The sequence below is a fragment of the Lissotriton vulgaris genome, chromosome 4_1 (assembly GCF_964263255.1).
Source record: "Lissotriton vulgaris chromosome 4_1, aLisVul1.2, whole genome shotgun sequence".
In the NCBI taxonomy this organism is placed as follows: Eukaryota; Metazoa; Chordata; class Amphibia; order Caudata; family Salamandridae; genus Lissotriton; species Lissotriton vulgaris.
In genome coordinates, this window is record NC_141691.1 from 1,902,806,232 (window position 1) to 1,902,829,349 (window position 23,118).

The 23,118-nt window shown below is 46.6% G+C and overlaps 1 protein-coding gene across 1 annotated transcript in view; it reads right to left on the reverse strand.

Annotated features, from left to right (window-relative positions):
* KCNQ3 (potassium voltage-gated channel subfamily Q member 3) overlaps positions 1 to 23,118 on the reverse strand; it is a 751,198-nt gene that overhangs the window by 208,079 nt on the left and 520,001 nt on the right. Inside the window, exons 6-7 of the mRNA XM_086966229.1 lie at positions 15,674 to 15,784; positions 5,286 to 5,381 (exon numbers count right to left, since the gene is read on the reverse strand). Of these exons, the coding sequence (XP_086822355.1) occupies positions 5,286 to 5,381; positions 15,674 to 15,784 (207 nt within the window). The remainder of the gene's footprint in view (positions 1 to 5,285; positions 5,382 to 15,673; positions 15,785 to 23,118) is intronic.

Sequence of the window (23,118 nt, forward strand, 5' to 3'; positions counted from 1 at the left end):
TTATCGCAGACCAGCCATGTACTCAGGGAAAGATAGTGTAAGAAAACCAACCTGCTGAATGGGTGGTCCCATCCTTTTTTCTTTTTGATCCCATGGCTCTTAACTATATGGCAACAACTGGAGAGGCCCCACAGTTCTAATGTTCAGATTTCAGTTTACATGGGTCTGGCTTGTGAGATGTGAATTTTTAGTAATCAACAAATGTGTGTTGGGTACCGTAGTATCTATCCCTACCTATTCGTATGTGTTAAAGAGGTTGTAGGGTAGTGGAGTCTACGGCCAATAACTCAGCTTCTTACCTAACAATATTCCCCTTAATGTCTATCTTTTGGAAGGTGGCAGTTAAGGGTTTCTTTTTTTTGGAACTAGTATAATGTTGGAAATAAAATCCCCAAACATGATATCTAAAATAACCTTACGATTTAAAATACAATTTTGGGAACATGAGGAGAAAACATTGTACAGTATACAAGTGGTATTTTTAGAAAACGATCTGAAAGGATAAGGCCTGCCGCCTGAAGTGGAAGATACCACAGTCTTTTCTGTACCAGTGAGTGTGACAGACAACCTCGGAGGTGGTGAATTATTTTGATGTGTCAAATTTGGGTAAAGATTATATGCCCCTCCTGAGATGCATGTGATGGGCTGTAGTTGCTTTGATGTATTCATACATTTAAGCCAATTCACACAGAACCCTGATTATATCAACTTCCAGTAAAAAGGCATGCTAGTCACCTTTGGGAGAGCTGTGCTTAGTTTAGCAATAACCTCCTGTAGGGTCCCAGCTTTACTGTTTAGCTTGCCTTGTTGGCTTTACTGACTTTGTATACATATTGAAGAAACTTGCTGAAGAAAACGAGGAGAGCCGCCTGTTTTGCCACAGTCTCTGTTGTAGCATGGGCTGGGACAGAGGCTAGTTTCCTGATTTGACTACCAGGTTAGGGAGTCAGGTCAGGGACCTGACTTCCAGCTATTAATGAAGCCCTTGTGTAGCCTGTCCTTCAAGATGCCCAACGTCTTTCCTCTTGCTGCATCAACAGACGCTACGTCTTCCTACTCGGTAAAGTCAATTCACCCAGAATCTATGCAATAAAGAGGTTGCCTTTAGAAAATAAAATGGCTGAGGTGTGTAGGTGGAGGCCCTCGAATTAAATGAGAAACCTAAAGACTAGGAAGGACCTCCCAGGAACTGGAGATCCCTCATTGCTGGTTGGAAGTAAAGCCAGTCCAAGAGGCAAGGATGATGGAAAGCATGTATCTTACTGTTTGTTGTGATTTTTCTGTACTTCATAGAGCAATAATCAGTGACTGGTCTGCTGAAGATTTTGAATCTTCACATTAAAATATGACATTCTAGGAATGTCTATAGATCAGCGGGTCGGCGATTCAGGTAAGTGCTGTGGGGCGGGGCGGGGAAGGGAGGGGAAGCCGACAGACGAGAATATAGCTATTATTTATTTAATTATACCTATTCTATCATCTGTCAACTCCGGTAAGCGCTGTGGGGTGGGCGCGGAAGGGGGGGGGCCCGACAGATGACGATATAGCTATTATTTATTTAATTATACCTATTCTATCATCTGTCAACTCCGGTAAGCGCTGTGGGGTGGGCGCGGAAGGGATGGGGAAGCCGACAGATGACGATATAGCTATTATTTATTTAATTATACCTATTCCATCATCTGTTGACTCCCGCCCGCCCCACTGCGTTTACCTGAGCCGGCCGCTGCTGCTTGAGATTCTCTGGTGCCAACTGGGATCCAGTTTCCTACTCATGTGTCATTTTCAAGCAATGTGACCAAGGTTAAGAAGTGGCTTTGTGCAAGGCTGGCCACCTCATATAGGAAAGTGGGAACATATCTATAATCAATAACTATAAACTGTTGAAATTCGTCTTCACCCTTTCCCGACAAATATTAATGTCTATACTGCAGTTCATCCTAATGCCAAAATTAACAATTATCTCTCACAACCAGATTGACCAAATCTACTGTAGCCAATGTTAAACCTTATGACTAAGCACTGGCACAGATAAACCAGGAAGTACATCTCCTTAGCTCACCTACACTCTGGAGACACCTAGGCCACGATTTTGAGACTGCAGCGGTCATGCCAAGCATTACTGTTGTAAATAGAAACATGGAGCCCGGTATCATTTAGGTTGTTTTATTCAAGTTAATCAAGTCTTCAAGATGTTAATAATAAGATACAGAGAAGACCCACCAGGAGTGACCAGCTTGCCACTCAGCCTGCCTGGTTCCAACTGCCAGTTGTCACCAGGCTAAGCCCCAAACACTCCATGATGTCACCAAAGGTTCTAGTGGTGACATCATGTGAATGACAGTGAAATCCCCCAGGCAGAAAAGAGACAGGCTAAATACAACACATCTACTTTCTTTAGGGAAATCAACAAGATGAAAATAGAATAGATAAAATTAGCTTGAGAGTACACATCCATATAAAAGTACACAGTACATTCTAAAAGATAGGTTATTAAGATTAGTGTACAAATGGATTTAAAAGTACATAACACCCATTCCAAAGATAGAGTTACTAACACATCCCAAACAGTTACTAACACATCCCTAACACAACTCGTCCCAAACACAACTAGTCCCAAGTCCCATCCCCTTTCCTTGGGAAACACAAACACAAATTGATTTTGTGATAAAATATGGAGCCTACTGTGCTCGGTAACGGGTACAACTCACCCCGTGAATCACGCCTTGGAGTAGCCATTGCTCCGCCCCCAATTTTCTAATGGGGTACTCACCACCCTTGAATTAAAAAAAAAAAACACACTCTATACCGTAACGGGGTACAATGCTCCCCGTGAACTACACCTTGGAGTAGCCATTGCGCCGCCCCCAATTTTCTAATGGGGTACTCACCACCCTTGAATTTTTAAAAACACACTCTATACCGTAACTGGGTACAACTCTCCCCTTGAGCCATAACCGAGATACTTTTGTAATCCCATAACCATAGGTGTGACAGGGTACACTTCATTTAAATAAAGGTATAGAAGTTTATAACTTCCAACTTACAACCACACATATAAACTGTGCACTCAGATTTCAACAACGCCACCTAAAATAAACTGTACAGGGCCCTCCTGACCCCAAACACAACACCCTATAAATGCACACCACCCTGTAGGTGCACAATAACACGGCACTTGCCACTCATTCGCCACTCACCACACCCGAAGATACTCTGTGTGGCACACAGCACTCCAAACACAACACACTATAAATGCACTCACTGTACTCGCCATTAACCTGCCACCAACCATACCTAAAAAAAACACTCTCTCCCTCAAACAAACTGTACAAGGCAAACACAACGCCAAAATGAACAGCAAGAGACTCCAAAAACCACTACACACTCACCATCCACAACTCCCTGAGCGCACGAGACAAACACTAAAAAATGACCAGCAATAATAATGTTAAAGAAAGTCTCATGCTCCGGTGAGCGGTCTCTCACCCGAGGCTATCTTCTATTTTAAAAGAAAGACTGCTCTCCAAATTGTTACCTGTCTCAGCCCATGTAGCAGTAGCCTTGTTAAAGTGTTCTTCCCTTGAACTCGTAAGAACCTCCACTATGCCCGACTATCTCGAAAACTGTACTTCTGTCAGCGCAGTTTCCCCCATTGTTCATGTAATGACGTCTTGAAGGTAATGGTCCCGCTTAGGCTCCTCCGTAATACGATGTCATCCCAAGATAGTGGCACACATCCAGTGTCGCACCGGGTGGCTCTGGGCACGCCGCCGCTCACAACGTGTAATTGCAGTACAACAAACGTCACAAGGAGCTGAAGCGAGAAGATAGGCTTCACGCGTTCCTCGTGCCCTTCTCTTTTAAAGTGACAGTTGTGCATTTCTTGTGCACTCCAGATTGCGCACCCTCGTCGCCAAAAATGTTGTAAATAGAAGCCTGGAGCCTGGTATCATTTAGGTTGCTTTATTCAAGTTAATCAAGTCTTCAAGATGTTAATAATAAGATACAGAGAAGACCCATCAGGAGTGACCAGCTTGCCACTCAGCCTGCCTGGTTCCTACTGCCAGTTGTCACCAGGCTAAGCCCCAAACACTCCATGATGTCATCAAAGGTTCTAGTGGTGACATCATGTGAATGACAGTGACATCCCCAGGCAGAAAAGAGACAGGCTAAATACAACAATTACACATTTCCTCTCCACTACGGTTTTCATGGCTGTTCTACTACCATGAAAACCGTGGCTGAGAGGAAACAAAGGGGGCCCTGTAGGACTTGGTGCCTCACACCCTGCCTAGACACAACATGTCTAGGCAGTGCCGGAACTATTTTTGGCGTTACCAAAAATGGTGCCCCCTTTCAGGGCACCACCATGGGAATATAAAAAAGAAACCCCACCAGATAGGAAGAAACTCCTAATCTGGCAGGAGGGGGACCCGGCGCTGCACCGCTAACGTTTGATCTATTATTTTTCGTTCCACTTGGATTTGTGCTGGTACAAATAAGCTAGATCACATCTGAAATAACGGATCCCGGTTAGATTTTGACAATTTAAAATTCAAGTACAATCTGTGATCGCATGGAGAAAAATGTATAATATTTCGAAAGGAGTAATTAAAAATCGTATTAGCACACACGTGTTTGGTCCAACATCATTACATTTTCAGGTATTAAATAGGAAAATATTAGCCATCTTCTGAGGGTCTAAAGTGAGGATAAATCTTTGAGAGCTTTACAGGATGTATGGACATAGAATGTTGAGGAACAGATTAAAGATGATTTTTGTTCTCAGATGTTTAATACAAATTTTAACTTCTTGGTCGATCTAGGGATATTCTTAACACAACAAAATATTCTTAATACAAAAATTTCGTATGCTATGAAACTTTTCAGTTTGGGGCTTTTTTAATCTATTCCTGAACCTCTATTTTAAATGTGACGACAAATGAGAGCAGTACAATTTGGCGAGACAATTTCAGAATGACATAGCCATGTACCTAATTCTGGATGTGTTTGAAAATAGCATTTTTAACTGTAACTAAACATTGCATTATTTCCTAGTGGTGTAGATATAGCACAGTTTTTTAACAAAAATAATTAAGACAATTGATCACTCTTTACATACGCTCTAGACATCCACTGTGACCTTCAGGAAGAACTATTGAAAACCGTTAGCAACTAGCATCAATTGCTTCAGTTCACAAATCCGACCACTGGAGGTCACTGGAGGCCAGTGTTAGAAACATACTATTCAAGAATACCAAATATAACACCACAGTGCAAACCTGGATGAGCTCAGCAGCTGGTTTTCTTCTCTTCTCAAAATGTTTTTGACGGTGCTGTTCCTGGACCTTCAGAGCCAACCCAGACCCCAAAATACCCTTGAAAAAAAAATGTATATTCACATTATGTAGTGTGCACTGGAGAAGAATCAAATGACCACAGAGACCCCTATTTATTGATATATACTCTCAAAGCACTAAAAATAATCAAAATCACTGACTTGCGATACTATAGACACAATACACCCAATTTCAAATGAAAAAGAAACGTGCTTAAATGTTAGCATCATGTTATTTAAATATATGCATGGATATGTATTTTATAAGCAATAAATGTTACTAAACACAATGTTGAAAAAAAAAATATATATATATATATTTTTTTTTATGTATGTATATCGCACCCAAGCGTATACACATGCACATGTGTAAAATTATTATAGTTCATTTTATTATTATTTAAAAAAAATTCTAATTCACTAACATGAGTATATAAACTGTGTAACTGGTATGACCCTATGCTGATGATTTTCCTAACCAAACAAATGCCTAACCTGTGTCTCCTGTGCTTTACACAAAGTGTAAGGTAAAGAAATTGCGCCACTTCCACAATTATCTTGTATTTTCATCTATTTTCTCATAAATGATTTTTCTCGGACATGGCACACCTTTGTGCACGGCGGAGGGACCTCTTTATATCTTGGGAGAGTTGGAGTGCCCTTACTACTAACAGATAATCGTCTTTGCTCCTAATCTAGGACTTCCATATCACATTCTTTTAAAAAATATATATTTATTGGTATTCCCTTAATTGCATTACAAAGACATTGTTCATCCGCAAAACTTGGTAACATATTCCATTTGACATCTACTTCATATTCGCATAGCAGTGGTGAACAATCAAATAACAGTATCTTACACCAGCACATCATTGTGGGCCTCCTCTTTTCCTCCATCCATACACCCATCTTAGACAATCATTGTGAATCAGAGAACAAGAGTCCAAAGTGTGTGAGCCATGGTTTCCATATTTTCCAGAACTTTTTAGGACAGCCCCATGCTTTATAAGTCGTCTACTCCCCTAACATACACACAGCCATACTCTTTTTCCAGTCCACCAGAGATGGACTCGCCACAGTCCCCCATGCCCTGGCCAGGTCACGTTTCGCCACCACCAAACCTAGTTGAATTAGGGTTAGCTTTAATTTGGGGAGGTCAATTTTGATGGATATTCCCAGTAGTATGAACAGCAGATTCAGCGGAATTGTCTCTCCCAGAATAGCTCCCAGCTCCTCCAACCTGGTAGCCCAGTACAGTTGAATCTTGGAACATTCCCACACCGTGTGCAAAAATCTACCCACTGACGCCCTGCAACGCAAACAGTCCGGCGTCTCTACCCTCCCTATTCTATGCAGATGCACTCTATCATAATAAGCTCTATGCAAATATTTAAATTGAATCACTCTAAGCCGTGACTTAATGGCCACCTCTCTGGGATGCATCAAAGCCATTTCCCAATCTAAATTCTACATCGCTCCTTGCTCTGACTCCTATTTTGTTTGCATCTTCTTCAGAGTATCAGGCTTGTTGTTAATTATCGTTCTATAGGTCCAGGACACAGCTTTTTCTACTAATTCCCCATCAGGTGTCATCCTTCTAAAGGTGAAAATTCTGAGATGTCAGTGGTGTCTATGCGTTGCTCCTGCCATACATGGGCCAGCTGCAGATATTTGTAGTATCGATTTGTGTTCATCGCATATTCGGCCTGAAGATATGAGAAAGTGACCAGCTCTCTACGATATAGTATGTCCCTAGCGTGTGAAATGCCAAGCAGGTCCCATTGTCGAAAGCCTTTCAATTTCCCTCAGCCTGTTTTCCACCCAAAGCGGGGTTTCCCTGGTGACCCAGCCATCCCATTTCATCCATCTTTCAGCCTGTTTCCATGTTGTTACCATGATCCGAGTCGCCGTCAGTAGCTGTGCTGCACCTTTCCCCCATATATACAATGTGTGTATGGGCACTCAATGAACTGTGTGTGTTCAAGTAGGTATGTAGGGTGATCCCTCTCTACGTATTGCCAGTCGTTCACAACAACTAGGTGGGCTGCCCAATACGCCCGAATATCTGGAAGGGGGATTCCGCTATTATATTGGTTGCGTTGTAACGTCGCCAATGCTATCCTTGGAGGTCTCCTGTCCCAGAGAAATGTCCATAGCACATAATCAATTTTATTGAATACCTCAGCTGGTATTAGTTGATAGGTGTTTTGCCATTCATAAATGAACTTTGGGAGCACTATCATCTTGTATAGTGCTAACCTGCCTAGCAACATCAGCAGTAGGGTCTTCCATCTCCCCACATCTGCGTGGAACTCCCGGAGTACCCTGTAGAGATTATGAGTCAGAGCCGTTGTCGTATTTGTCGTGACGTACATCCCTAGGTACTTTATGCCCTCATGTGCCAAATGGAGTTGGCTTGGACCGAGAGGATAGTTACCGCTCTTGTCTGCTGGGTACAGGCACGATTTTCCCCAGTTAATTTTGTACCCCGCATAGGTGCCATACACCTCACAACTGTCCATGATTGTGGGGAGTGTCGTTACCGGATTTGTGACATACATTAATATGTCGTCGGCATTTAGAGATATGCGTTGGTCTGTCAGATCCGTCACACCACTCCTAACACTCGTTATATCCGGGTGCGTTCGGATCACACAGGCAAGTGATTCCAGCACCAAAGCAAAGAGCAGGGGGAATAGTGGACATCCCTGTCTGGTACCCCTACCTATCGGGAATTCTCGTGACACCACCCCATTAACTCTAACCCTTGCCATTGGTCTTTCTTAGAGGGCCACGGCCCATCGTCTAAATACCGGACCAAACCCAAATTTTTCCAAGGCAGACATGAGGAGTGTGTCAAATGCCTTCTCTGCATCGTGGGATAGGATTAGGTGCGGTTCCTCCCTTTTATTCACCACTTTCAAACAAATTTGCAGTCTCCTCAGGTTAAGCCTTGTCGACCTTCGGGGCATAAAACCAGACTGATCTCTATGAATGAGGTTAGTGATTACTGCTCTGAGCTTGTTTGCTATTAGTCTGGCCAGTATCTTAGTTTCCATGTTTATAAGAGAAATGGGGCGATACGAGCTACATGCCTAAGGTGGCCTATCCTGTTCAGGGATAACCGCGATCGTGGCTGTCCGCAAGTCTCTGGGGAGGCTTCCCACCTCATGCGTCTCAAAGTATAACTGGAGGAGGTAGGGGCCAAAGAGCGTTGAGTATTGCTTAAAGAATTTTGGGGGTAGCCAATTAGGCCCTGGGGCCTTTCTAGTTTTCAGCTGGCCAACGGCTGCCATTATTTCTTCTAATGTAATCTTGTCATCTAACGTCTTTGCCTCACTATCGTCTAACTTGGGGAGCTGAATCGCCCTAAGATACACCTGAATCTGCAACAGCTCAGCTAAGTGACATGGGGTGTAGAAGGTCTCATGGTAGTCTGCAACGGCGTTGGCTATTGTGACTGGGGTCAGATGAGTTTGTCCATCCTCCGCCTGTATCTTTGACACCCATCTACTATCGAGCTCCTTCTTGCTAAGCCACGCTAGTAATCTGTCTGTTTTGTTGCCCACATGAATGAAGGAATGAAGGGAATCTTGCATCGCGTAACTTAGCCAAAGGGCATCAAGGCGCCTACACCATACAGACACCGGTGCACGGCTTGCATCGCTTGCTGTGCATCCCTCCTGGCTAGTGTGAAATATTCCTGTCTGAGGAGTTGTAGGCTGCGTAGCAGGGAAGTATCATTATCCGTACTTACCCGCGTTTCAAGCTGTAGCAAGCGGGATTCCAACCTGGTGATCTCCTCTTCCTCTTTCCGTTTCTTGGGGGCTATAATTTTCTGCGCGTCCGGTCCCGTAGTACTGGTTTGTATGTTTCGTGTCCACCCGGAGTTCCCTAGCAACCTGGGGGTCCTTAAGTTCCCATGGGTTCAGTTTCCATTCCCCATTCTGTCGTCGTGTGCGGGTACCCACTGTGAGCCACAGAGGCGAGTGATCCGAGAGGCCTTGCGCCAAATGGTCTATTTTGTGTATCTCCCCCAGTTCGCCCTCTGGTGCAAATATGTAATCTATCCTGGAAAAGGCTTTGTGTGCCCCTGAATAAAAGGAATAGGCTCTAGTCTGGGGATGTTGTCTACGCCATATGTCTGTGAGTGCCAATGTATCTACAAACTTTTTGAGCGGCGTCTCTGTAGAAACCCTTAATGGGACAGTCATGCGGTCACATGTGTAGTCCATCACGTCATTGAAGTCTCCCCCAAATATGTATGCGCCAGAGCCCGCCTCCAGTAAAATAGCTGCAAGCTTTTCCATTGTTTGTCTTTGGAGCTTGGGTGGTGCGTATTCACTAATAAATGTGATGTGTCTTCTATTCCATACTCCCTTGACCGCTACATATGTCCGGTTGGATCTGTCCAAGTGCGTTCCAATCTGAAGGGCGGGTTTTTCCTTATGAGGATCGCCACACCCCGTGCCCCTGTGGAGAATCCTGTGTGAGCCATTGTTTTATATGCACCTTGTCCTAAGAATCCACACTGAGTGCCTTTTAAGTGAGTCTCCTGTAGGAGAATACCATCAGGTTTCAATCTTTTAAAATATGCTCCCACTAACCCTCTCTTAACCTTGCTCCCCATCCTGCTCACATTCCAGGATAGGATCGAATACATTCCCAGATTATGAGTAGTCATCTCTGTGATGCACTATATCCAGCCCATCAGCAGGTCTCCCACCCCCTCCCACTGCTAATGCTTCTACAATGTCTTGCTGTTTGCCGATTGATTAGTCTGCCACCTTACTACAATGTCTACATTTGTGCTTTTATTCAAAACAAACCCCCCAGCACCCTGAACACATAACCTAAAATAAAATTCAACGTCTGACATCCCCCTCCCCATACTCTGTAGGAACCACCACCATCCCCAAACTCGTCAACAGGTCAACACTGGATTGGGTGAACTCCCCCAGATGTCTGTAGCCCGCCCTCCCCCCCCCCCACACACTCAACTATACAGCACACCACAGAAAGAAAAGAAAACAACAATTCGCAGTACACTTCCCTGTCTCTCAGCAAAGTCCCAAATGTTCTCTATGCCTCCAGGACAATCCCGCGTCTCTGGGAGAGCGTCTGGCTCCATAGCTTCATTCCTCCTCTCCAATACCTGGGCGCTGCTTCAAGCTTGAATCCCCACCCGGGGGACCCGAGTCCGAAGCCTCCAGCTGTTGAATGGTTTCCAGAAGAGGGTGTGCTGCATCCGAAGTCTGGGAATCAAAGTTCTCCGATTGATCAGAGTCTCCATTGCCTCTGGACCGTGAGGAGGTTCTCGATGCACATTCCAGGGATGTCGTCAGAGTCCGATATGGTGTCTGTTTGGTTCTAGGGCCTCAAAGACCTTCCTGGCGTATTTCCGGCTGGCGTCCTGTGCTTGATCACTTGTTTCTGTCTCTTTGTCTCTTTGATCGCGGTTTCTCCCAACCAAGGCTTTGTGGCCTGGACGCTGACAAGGGAGCAGGAATCGATGTCTCACGTCGCAGCAGAGGCCATTCCTCGATCCAGGACCACGCCTCCTCCGGTAATTGTGCATGATATCTTGAAAATAACTTTAAGTTTAGCCGGAAACAGCAGCATATACTGAATCCTGAGGGCACGAACTTCACTTTGACGGAATCAAAGGTGCGCCGTTATTTTTTAACATCACGTGAGTAATCAGGGAACACCATCACCCTCGTATTCGTGTATTTTATCTCCCCCTTCTCCGCAGTTCTCTGAGTATCAGGTCCCGGTCCTGAAAGTTCAAAAAACGAGCTATCAACGGCCGAGGAGGGGCTCCTGGTGGTGGCTGAACCCCAGGCATCCTGTGCACCCTTTCTATAACAAAGCAGGATGAGAACTGCACCGCAGGAAGGGCATCCTTAAGAAAAGTCATAAGAAAGTGACCCAGGTCCGCATTCTCCGGAAATCCTACAAAACGCAGGTTGTTTCTGAGGGCCCTGTTTTCCTCATTGTTGACCCTCCCGATCACCTCCTTCACTGCAGCCTGAAGATCCGTTACATCTTTATGCGTGGTCCTTGAGGTGTCCTCGAGTTCTGAGACACGTTGTTCCACTTCTGTCACAGAAGAGAGACTTCACTCTGCACCTCCACCAACTTGCCCTCCAGACTCTCCCGGGAGGCTCGGATCGCGTTTAGAATTTCATCCGTGTCTGGACAGGGGGCTAGGCTCCCCTCATCCCCAACGGGTGCTGGTAGACCTTTATGTATCGGTCCATGCTCCCCTGCTTGGTCGTCTTGGGGGTCTTTATCTTTCGCCATCATGGGTAAACAATACTTAATCTGCTACCAGCACCCTTTAAGTAAGACCCCCCCGGGGGTTGACAAACTCGCCCCTCAGCACACAGATGTTGGGGTCACTGCAGCGGGGAAAGCTCCATCTAGGCCACTCCCACTCCCGGTGTGGCTGATGACCTGGAAGGGGGAAGAAGGGGAAGCCCCCCTTAAAACGCAGATCTTCCGCAATGCGGACCACCGGCACCTCTCAGGACCACCAACAGCACCACGCAATACAGCTGTGTCCCTCTCACCGTCTCTCAAAGAATCATCAGCCACATCTGCAACCCTACTCAGATGCAGTTCTGACGGGCCATAGGGGTATTCAAGCCCCTACAATGCATCAGTGTTGAAAGTGGGAACACAGGAATCCTCTCGCCGGGCTACAACTGCCCCTCACTGTCGGCATCCATCTCACACACTGTCTGCTTCAAAGACAACGGGCCTCATGTAGATCGCTGTGGGCCTCTGCAAGCGTCCAGCCTCAGGAAGGTAGTTTGTAGGCAGGGGGCTCCTGGCTCCAATTCACCACCGCCCACGATATCACAGGCTCTGGACGCATATGAGTGGGTTGCGCTTCCCGGCAATGCACCTTCTTGCCCAAGGACCATTTTGCGCACTGCAGGGTTCAAGCCCCGACCCGCCTTAGCCCTCGGCCATATCTCATGATCTCCACTGCGGCCCTCATGGTTACGGGGTTCACTAGATGTTTCTCAAGGGCCGCCCGCCACTTCTTGGATCGATTTCACTGCGGTCCCAGCGGGGCGACGGCAGCCGCCGCACGTCTCTGGAACACAAACGGAGCCCTTTAGATTGTCGCCACTGCTGTGGGGTAGAACGAATCTCGACAACCGCCCCCAGGACCACGATCCCAGCCCTCAAACAGCTCTGTCGGTAAGCCGGGCGGAGGCTCCGTCGTTGTACTCAGAGCCTCTCCTGGTCCGCCCTCACCGCCATCTTTGAAGCTGCGCGCGGATAGTCGCGCTGGCAAAGGTCTCAATACCAGCCACAAGAGAGCCACAGAATCCCCCGGGTGGGCAACCCACCTCAATCACCCCTCTCAGGCACAAGTACAATTGTTGTGAGGCTTGGAGGAACAGGATCTTTCAGGATTCGGATCGGGGCCAGCGGAGCTCGCAGATGTTGCGGCTACCCGGCCATGCTGTTGGCCACACCCCCCCTCATCACATTCTTAACTGAATCAGCAGAAGTTCACCAGGAAGACAGGTTGAATTTCCTGTTACATACCCAAAATACTTGTATTTTTACAAACAATTGTCCCTTTTCTCATTTCGATTATATGCCTGCACCCTATCCTCCCCATTAACCTATTCCTGACCATTGATAGTCCTGTCCACACCAAACTTAAACTGTCAAAAGAGAGGAAGTGGAGTTGAGGGTCGTGACTCGTGAGGTTGCAACAAGAATTAATTCTCACCATGCCCTGTGTTTCCTGCCACCTTTCTCACTACATGAGGGTTCACAAAGCCAATAATCATCTGTTGACAGCTCCTTACAAGAGAGTAAGAATAAGATACCATACTGCTTAAATGTTTTCATTGACGACAACCGATTAATGCTTCAAAAACAACCAGAAGCGCCAAGCAGAACTCGTTCTGCCAAATTGCCAGGTTGGGAACTTTCCACACCCAAATGTTAGTGTTGTGCAGAAATGTGAGGGCAAAACCATATAGCTGCCCTACAAATCTCTGATAGCGATAACCTTTCGACTTTGGCCACAGCCCCTCTCTGGTAGAATTTCCACTGATGCCCAAAGGTGCCACTTGACCTGTTAAGTTAATCAGGGACAACTGCAAATTCTACCCACTTACTGATTTTAGTGGCAGGCAGCTTCTGACTATGCGGTTGGGCAGGTTTCTTTTTTGGAATCTGCAGTAAGCGGATATGAAACTTTGGGCAATTTGCTAGTTCTCTCTGGCTTTGCATCTGCCTGATCTACATTTTTTAAAAGTGCAATGCAGACATAATGCCCAGCACAATAACTCCTAATTCCACGCAGGATTTATGCAATGTAATTACGTCAATGGTAATTGCATAGGGATATTCACACCGCTCAACCCCATCAGTGTATGAAAGCAAGTTCCCCAGCAGAGGAGCTGACGTAAGGAGCCTCACTGTTAAGAGTGCCAGAAGGACCCTGCAGGCAGGCACTTCACACAGGCTTCCAGAAGAGGAAGTTGATTTCAAGAGTACTGACAGAGGTCCGGCAATGTATTTACCTTAATGCAACTATCACTAACTTAAATACATTACCGGGCCACTTACAGTGCTCCTAAAAGCAACTATGTTGGCTTTTTTTCCTCACTCAGGAAGGATTAATGTAACTCTGAGTTCGATCCGCTGTCAGAAAAAAATGGCAAATTTATCATCCTTCGAAATTCCTGTGAATACTTTGCCCACCCCTGCTTCTGATGCTTTCCTCTGGCCACAAATGTGATCAACTTTGAAAGGCAATATCTAAAAGAGGCTGTGTGCTGTAAAGCACAATGGACAACACTCTTTTCACATTTATCAAAAACTCAGGCTTTGTCTTCCATGAAGGAAGTTTTAGAACAAAACCTTATAATACAATTTCTTGTTCTACATGCATTTGGACAGTTATTGCTGAAAACGTGATCCAGGAGAAAAAAAAACATAATTCGGAAGAATTTTAAGGTATGTACCATCTGTCATCAAGGCCCTTCGTTCCATCCTATGTTTTGCTTCACATGTGGGGACGGGCCACACCGGTCAGTAAGACTGCTTACTGACCAGTGGAAGACAAGGGAAGACAGCCAAGCTAATGCCAATGGGGTAAGAGTGACGCAACAAAACAAAATGGATAAATATACTGTTAGCCCAAAATAGACTGTCACAATAGAAGTCACTCTCCTGGGAGTAGACACACATAATGTCAGTGACCGTATAACACGCACAAAACAATCACTGGCCATACTGCAGAAGGACTCCAAATAACTCAAAATAACAGTAGACCAACTCACCATATATAATGTAAATATGATAGCGAGACTGGAAGACTACGAGGGGAGTGCAAGGTGAAATAATATCAGGGCAGTAGGAGTGTTGGAAAGGGAAGAGGGGACCATCATGGAACTGTTTCTGAAAGAGCTGATTGCCCAGACATTAAAACCCAAAAGACTATCAAAAGTTTTTATTGTTGAGCGAGCCCACAAGTCGCTGTTGTGGCTTCTTTGTCTGGCTGCCTCCCCCAAGAACAAATATTGCTCGCATCTTTAATTACTGGGGAGGGGGATGCTATCTTCCAGGCAGCACAACAGACAGCAAGCAATATGAAAATGCCACAATCAGTTTCTTTCCAGACTTTACGCTAAAAGTTCAAAAACAACAATGTAATTTTGAGAAAGTTAAATAAGCACTTGCAGCCTGAGAATTCCAAAATAGGGTACTGTACCTTGCCAAACTAAGAGTTTAAAATGGTAAAACTTGGAACTTCAGAATGACCATTGCGGCAGGATATTGGCTGGACGGCTGACACCCAGTCAGATACAAAAAAGATTGTTCATGAGGCAGTGAGCAAAACTGAGATTACCGAGATGGGGCACAACATGTCCGATCACCACCCAACACCAGCCTGATTGTGGAGTAGTGAGTACTCGGAAAGGGAGGCAGTTGAAGAAGGTGATCGCTTATATTACACATCCGTGCCTTCTTGGATGTGCAAGGCCCTGTCACCCATACGTCATCCCAGACCACCCAGAGTAGGGACACAGCAAAGCTTCATAGAAGTCCCAAGAGACACACAGAACATAACACTCTGGATGGTCCAACTTTACAGAACTGGAAAGTCCACTCACTTCCTTGAGATCTTCAATAATACATGAAGCAACATGGACTGCTCTTTGGCTGTGCAGATGTCAATTCCACCAAGTGAAAGCAAAAAAATGAGAACTGTATACTGTCACGATCAGAAACATAGCAGTCTTCTAGTAGAGCAAATGTATAGAAAGGAAAAATACTGAGTTTACTTACAGCAGGTAAGGCAAAAAAGGACACTCCTACGAGAGAAAATGTAGCAGCGATCAAGCGTCCTTCCCAGGTTTTGGGAGTTTTGTCACCATAGCCAATTGTAGCAAGAGTAATCTGTGGAGAGAAGATTGTTTACATTCATATCATGAGGACATTGGAGTACTGGGGCAAAATGCAAGTTAAAACATTGACACCAACAATCATTCTTTGCTCATCTTTCTCCTTATGCTGTACACCAAATCCTAAGCGTGGTTTCCAGAATTATATATGCCTTCCATTAGGCATCCTAATTTTTTTTAATATATTAGTAAAATTTTAGAAATTGCAATATTAGACAAATACCATGATTACATTTCTAAGCACTTCACGGATGTACGTTGTTACAACGCAGGTTGTAACAACGCATACCTTTACCACGCGGCCGCTACAACGCAAGTCGTTACCACGACTTGCGTTGGAGGGCGCGGATTTAGGATTTTTATAATTTTATATTCCAACACCAGTCACCGTAACAGTAGGGAAGGTGTTGGAATATAAATTTATAAAATTCCTTATCCCACGGCGCCCTTCAGCACAAGTCGTGGTAACGACTTGCGTTGTAACGGGCGCGTGGTAAAGGTACCGCGTGGTAAAAACTTTGTGGTAAAGGTTGTTTACCGCACTTCACACAGCTTATAATGACATCCTTGAATACAATCAAACTTGCCCAAAACATTTTTAGGTTGATAACGCATCTCTACCATTTACATTCTTCCAATGTTCGGCTATGCAAAGTGTTGACATTAAAGGGCTCTTAGAAATAACATTGTTATTGCTGTTTTAGTGAGCTGACTATAGAATAGTCCAAGAGAGAGACTTTGATTTTTGCGGCGACTCTAAGGCGACAAACAAATTAAACTACTCTAACCACCCCCTTCAGAATTCTGATAAAGATGGAAAAATAAAACACAATTATAGTGTTGTGTCCAAGAGCCAATATGTCCATAGATTCTTTTTCTATCTGCACAAGAGAATAATAGTAGGGTGCCCAAATAAAAGCAGGAGCTTCACCACAGCAAAAAGGGCACAATCGTCACTGATAACACTTCACTATCAGTCACCTGTTGCAGATATTAATCCTATACTTGAAATTGTATGTAATGGAGTGATGAAAATTGGTTTATTATTAAAAATTCACTTTATAAAATGGTGCCCTTGTGATTATTTTTAAACTAATTATTGTTTATCAATGATGAACAGTGCCATAAACATCTTAATATTCATGGCACTGTTAACCAATTATTCTAAAAAAAATCACAAGGGCTCCACTGATGTTAATCAAAATTGTACACTAGCATAAAATAATCAATCAACTTCACATAATGGTTATTACATGCTTGAATTTAAATTTCTTATTTTTACTTTGTAAGACTGTGGGTTGTTGGTTGACTAGGCTGTGGTCAAGCAGTAACCACAATCCTTGTCAGGGTAGGACACAATCCAACCCCAGTAAGGCACAAGCCGACCCCAAATTAACCTGCGATCAACCTTCTGATAGGTTGGCACAGAGCAGTCAGGCTTAACTTAGGGGCAATGTGTAAAGTATTTGTGCAACACTTCAAATGATAACACAGTGTAAACACCACAAAAAAAGGATCCCACACCCAGTTAGAAAAATTGAGTAAAATGTAATAAATAAAACAAGACCATAACAACAAATTTTCAATCAGTAGAACCGGAGAAATTCACTTGAAAAGATTTTAGTAGAAATTACACTAAAAGGCAAAGAGTGTCCTCTGTGGTTCCATGATCACGTCGGACCGGAAGAAAGTCACAAATTCAGGCCGATCGCGATGGACCGCAAGATGGCTACAAGGACCCAGTCAGGCCCGCCGAACACAGTACCTTCAAACCTGGTTTGCTGGGCCTTGCGAAGATCCTTGTCGAAGATGCTTCGATCAACTAAAACGATGCGTCAGATCAAAGCTGCAGCAGGGCTGCGGTGCGAGGTCCTGTTGCGTGGTCATCGCAGATCTGGTTGATGGGGCTTGTGAAGTGAAGTTCGGCATCAAGGATGCTGTGTGAAGTAAGGGTGATACATCGGTTCAGATGAGCTGCGAGGCTGCTGCGCAGAATCCATCATCATTGTCAAAGCTGCTGTCGAAGACAGATGCGAGGTCCTGCGCAGAGGATGCGTCACACAGTCGGGCAGATGCAGTGGTTCCAAAGACCTGCAATGCGACGCATGTCTTTGTGACGGGTCCAGTCCATGCGGTAGAGGCGATGTGTCATCTCTGCTCAGGTTTGCGAGAAGGAGAGAAGATGTGTTGGTTCCGCTGGATCCACAGAGGCTGGCAAGCGACTTAGGCCCACTGTCAAGGGTCGATGACTGGAGTGGCACCACTTGGTAGGTGAAAGGTTGTTGGAGCCTTCTGTCCCTCAGTCTCAAGTCAGGAGGTCAGCCAACTAGCCCGTGGAATCAATCTGGGCTTCTGGGTTCAAGAGATGTAGGTCCAGTCCTTCTCACACAGACAGGAGGGCAGCAGGCAGTATGTCAAAAGTAGGCAACTTTCGAATGAAAGCCTTTGTAGTGCACAAGACCCTGCCTTTCTCTAACCTGGCTTTAGACACACTACAGAGGGGAGAAGAAAGCTTTGTGTGAGGACAGGCTCAGCCCTATTCAGGTGTCAGAGACAACTCCTCCCACCACTCTAGCTCAAGATGGCCCATTAGCCTGGTGATGGTCCATCTGAATATGCAAGGCAAGCCTCAACTCCCTTTGTGTGACTGTCTAGAGTGAATGCACTAGAGCCCTCTGTCATCCTAACCCAAACATGGCTTCAACAGAGGCACAGAATGGGTAAGCAAGACAATGTCCACTTTCTGAAAGTAGAAAACTCGGGCACCACCTGGCACACCCTCCTGTCACACTGCTGTATGGGAAACTTCCCTCTTGTTAAACACTCATTGTAAACTATCCATTTTCACAATTTTTTTAACATATTAGGACCCAAAATTATACAATTCCTTGTTCCATCACTCTCCAGAACTCCATAAATCACTGCAGAGACAGCGCAGTTCCATCCCGTTTCTTTACTTATTTTTTCATATGTCCTCTGAGTGCTCAAAAGGCTTTTCACAGTAACACGTTAAAATAAAGGTGAGGATAAAAACTTGCAGCAAAGATGACTCATTACTTATGCCCAATGCATTTCGAGCCTGACCGGCTCTTCGTCAGGGGTCTCTGTATCGAAATGAGAAACACATCTCAGCTACCAATTCACTGCTGACATAAACAATACAAAACAAAACATATCTCTCCTATTACACCTACCCTCATTATCCCACACCTTCTATTTTTAATGTATTGGAGCTCAAGTACTCCGAAAACCAGAGTCCTGTCTCTCACACGCCTCAAACCACATCACCCTCTCATGATTACCACACTCGCTACTAAATTTAAAATATGACCAACATATTGTGCGACCCTCAAAACTAGTGACATTGCTCAATCTCCCAATTCAACTCATAATACTCCCTTGCTTAAACCAACTACCCCGTTTCCCTTTATTTTCAAACTTATAAAAAATACAGAGTCGCTGCCTGCTGCCTGACCTCTTCATGCTCCTCTCCCTTTCCAGGTAACGTTATCGACTCTCGCTGGTGGTCAGCAGTTAATAATAAAGAAACCACCCCCACGTGTAGCCAATCATGTGCAAATCCTCTCAAACCCAGCCTCGTGACCCATAGCACCTGAAACTGTACTCAATGATTTCAAAGCCTAACGTAAACTACAGATCCCATGATGCATTCCCCTGTGTACTGATGGACCCACCCGGCCCGTCCACGCACGCACGCACACAGCCTGAGGGCGGATCATGCCCCAGGTATAAATAAATGGGCGCGAGTCCGTCTCGTGTTCTTCGGCCCCTACTCAGCAGATAGTGTCAGTGTATCTTTGGTGCATACGTCTAGGCAGGCCCCACTCTGTGGCCTAGGTCGCCCCTGCCCCCTACGATCAATACACTGGCGACGAGGCAGGTACCTTGCTCACGCCTCGCCCCCGTGGATGCGCTTGCCGTGTCCCGCGGTGTCCGGAGTGCCGCGCTCGCGCTTCCCGCGCTCGAGCTCGCGGCTGTAGCCTGTTTCTTCCGGGTGTCGTCCTGCCGCCTGGGCCAGTCCGGCCCCATCGGGACAACTGCCTTTGCAGCGCGCCTGCCTCGGCGCTCAGGTGAGCCCCCCCCACTCGGGGGACCGCGTCCGCTGTTTGCTGCTGTTCGCAGCGCGTCCTGCACGGGGCCCGGCCGCGCACCCCCCCCAACGGAAAGGCAGTGCAGTCCTGTGCCCGGGGTGGAGAAAGCACGCAGCGGCCCACCAAGCGTCAGCCAGAGGGATCTATCGGCCCTCGAGCACGCCCCGCTTCCACGCACACATCTCGCGGACGTGCACAACCCGCCCTGCCATTCCTGCCGCATCTCGCGGAGGCCCGTTTTTCGCCTGGTGAAGGAGGTGGTGCTGCTCCAGAGCTCGTATCACGCTTCCCCAAGGAACTGCAGCCCCAGTGGCCCGCGAGCACACGACTCAAGCTCAACCAGCACACCAGGGCGACGGCAAGAGGCCCACCACACCTCCACATCAGCGGCCGGCCAGACGCCATCGACACAAGTCTGCGTCAGCGCGTAGCCCACGCGCCGCCACGTGCCAGGGATGAGTGTGCAGGCAGCCGATGACAATGCTGCACCAGACCCGACCCTGCAGGCTCCGGCTCCACATCCGGCGCTGCCACAGAATGCGCAGGCCCCGGCCCCCGTCGCCAACGTCGTGCCCATCCTGCCCGGACACTCCATGGCAGCTCCGCTCCCGCCATTCAGTGAGCTGGCAGACCCGCCCACAGCCGCTGCGCGGTGGCGCCTCTGGCTCGGACGGCTGGAACATTACTTCGTGGGGGTACGAGAGACGGACGCAAAGGTTAAGCGCTCGCTGCTCATGTGCTACGGAGGTGACGAGCTGTACGAGCTGTTCGAGACCCTGCCAGACAGAGGAGACGAAAACGACTACACGGCCGCAGTCACGGCGCTCAAACGCCATTTCGACCCCCGCGCCAACCCGGATTATGAGTGTTTCAAGCTACGCCAGGCCCGTCAGGCGGAAGGCGAGTCGATCGACGTATACTATGCGAGGCTTAGCAAGTTGGCAACTTCCTGCGAATTGCCGGACCGGACGCTAGAAATCAGAGCACAACTCATCCAAGGCTGTAGGTCGGTTCAGCTGAGGCTCCTCATCCTACGACAGCCCCGGATAAGCTTGGACAAGATCCTAGTATTGGCAGGTCACACGAACTCTCAAATGCCCGGGCGGAAGCAATGCAAGGAGGTGGTATCGTCCACCCGTTCAGCCACGTGAAACCAGCGCTAGACCGGACCTTTGCCATGCTAGGTTTTCCAGACGAGATAAGGTCAGACAATGGGCCACCCTTTCAGGGCCATGACTTCAAGACATACCTATCCAGGCGCTGGATCAACCACAGGAAGATCACGCTCCAATGGCCTCAGGCAAATGGCGAGGTCGAGAGGTTCATGCGGACAATGAACCGGGCCCTACAGATTGGCATGGAACAGGAGGAAGCGCCTGAAGAGTGTCTGGCACAGTTCCTAAGCGCATACCGGCAAACCTCACACTGCACCACCAAGTGTGCGCCGGCGCGCGTCATGTTTCGGAGAACACCGCGAGATTGCATACCGACGAGCCCAGCATGGCAATCACCAGAACTAGACCATGAGGCGACTCAAAACCGCAGGAGACACACCAATGAAAGAGCAAGCAGAGCGCGAAAGGCCCAAGTCAGGCCCCTTGTGGTCGGAGACAGTGTGGTGTTGAAGACTCGGCACCACAATTGGAAGTACCAAACGACATTCGAACCCGAGGTATGGGAGGTCGTGAACATCCACGGCACTATGGTGTCAGCCACCCGCGGCATTAGAGCCGTGACGAGAAATGTATAGTGGTTCAAGCGAGTCTCCAGTGAAGGGACCTCGAGCGAACCGATATCCGAGGACATGGATGGGGGCGATGAAGATACGACGCTCCCTGGGATGCCAGCGGACCAACAGGTTCGGGAATCATCGGTGCCCAGACCAACCGCGGAGCCTAGTATCACCCAGGCAAGTTCAGCACGCGGCACAGAGGAACCAGAGGGCGAGGAGCTGGTTGGAGAGCAGTGGAGCAGGAGGTACAATCTCCGACCAAACCCAACCCCCAGTCAGAGACTCAAGGACTATGCATGGGGTCTCCGTGTCGCTGGAACATTAAAGTAGCCGGGACTAAAGAACTGTGAGTTTGGAGGGATGTACTGACCGAGCCACCCGGCCCGTCCACACACGCACGCACGCACGCACAAAGCCTGAGGGCGGGTCACGCCCCAGGTATAAATAAACAGGCGCAAGACCATCTCGTGTTCTTCGACCCCTACTCAGCAGATAGTGTCAGTGTATATTTGGTGCATACCTCTAGGCAGGCCCCACTCTGTGGCCTAGGTCGCCCCTTCCCCCTACGGTCACTACACTCAGTACCGTACGTGGTACAACTAAAACGGACCTAAATAATGAAATAAGTGCTTAAGAATCACAGTACTTCAGAAGGAAAAAAGGAAATATGTAAAACATAGTTCAACAGTCCAATGAGTCCGCGGCTGTGATGAGCTTTTGATGTATGTGATAACCACTTTATGGAATCCACTTCCTGCTTTGCTGCTGTCTCTTTAGTGATTGAAATTCTCCTCAGCTGAAGTTCATTTGTATCTCGCTTTGTCAATGGGGTGCAAACCAAGTAGGGACGGTGCATTTCGTAGAAAGAAAATTGCTTAATAGGAATCCACTCCTTCCCTTGTCATTGTTTCTTGTACTGCTAATATTCAAATAGTTTTCATCTGTGAATGTGTGTCAACAGGCCCTGTGAACAGCCCCGGTCACAGTTTATGCAACAGCAGAAAACTCGGGCACCACCTGGCGCACCCTGCTGTCGCACTGCTATATGGGAAACTTCCCTCATGTTAAACACTTATTGTAAACTTATCCATTTTCACAATTTTTTAAACATTTTTGGACACAAAATAATACAATTCCTTGTTCCATCACTCTCCAGAACTCCATAAATCAATGCAGAGACAGAGCAGTTCCATCCTGTTTCTTTATTTAATTTTTTCATATGTCCTCTGAGTGCTCAAAAGGCTTTTTACAGTAACATGTTAAAATAAAGGTCAAGATAAAAACTTGTAGCAAAGATGACTCATTACTTAAGCCCAATGAATTTCGAGCCTGACTGGCTCTTCGTCAGGGGCTTCTGTAATGAAATGAGAAACACATCTCAGCTACCCATTCACTGCTGACATAAACAATACAAAAGAAAACATACCTCTCCTCTTAATTCACTTTCTGAAAGTGGCATTTTCCAATATGCAATTTAAAAACCAA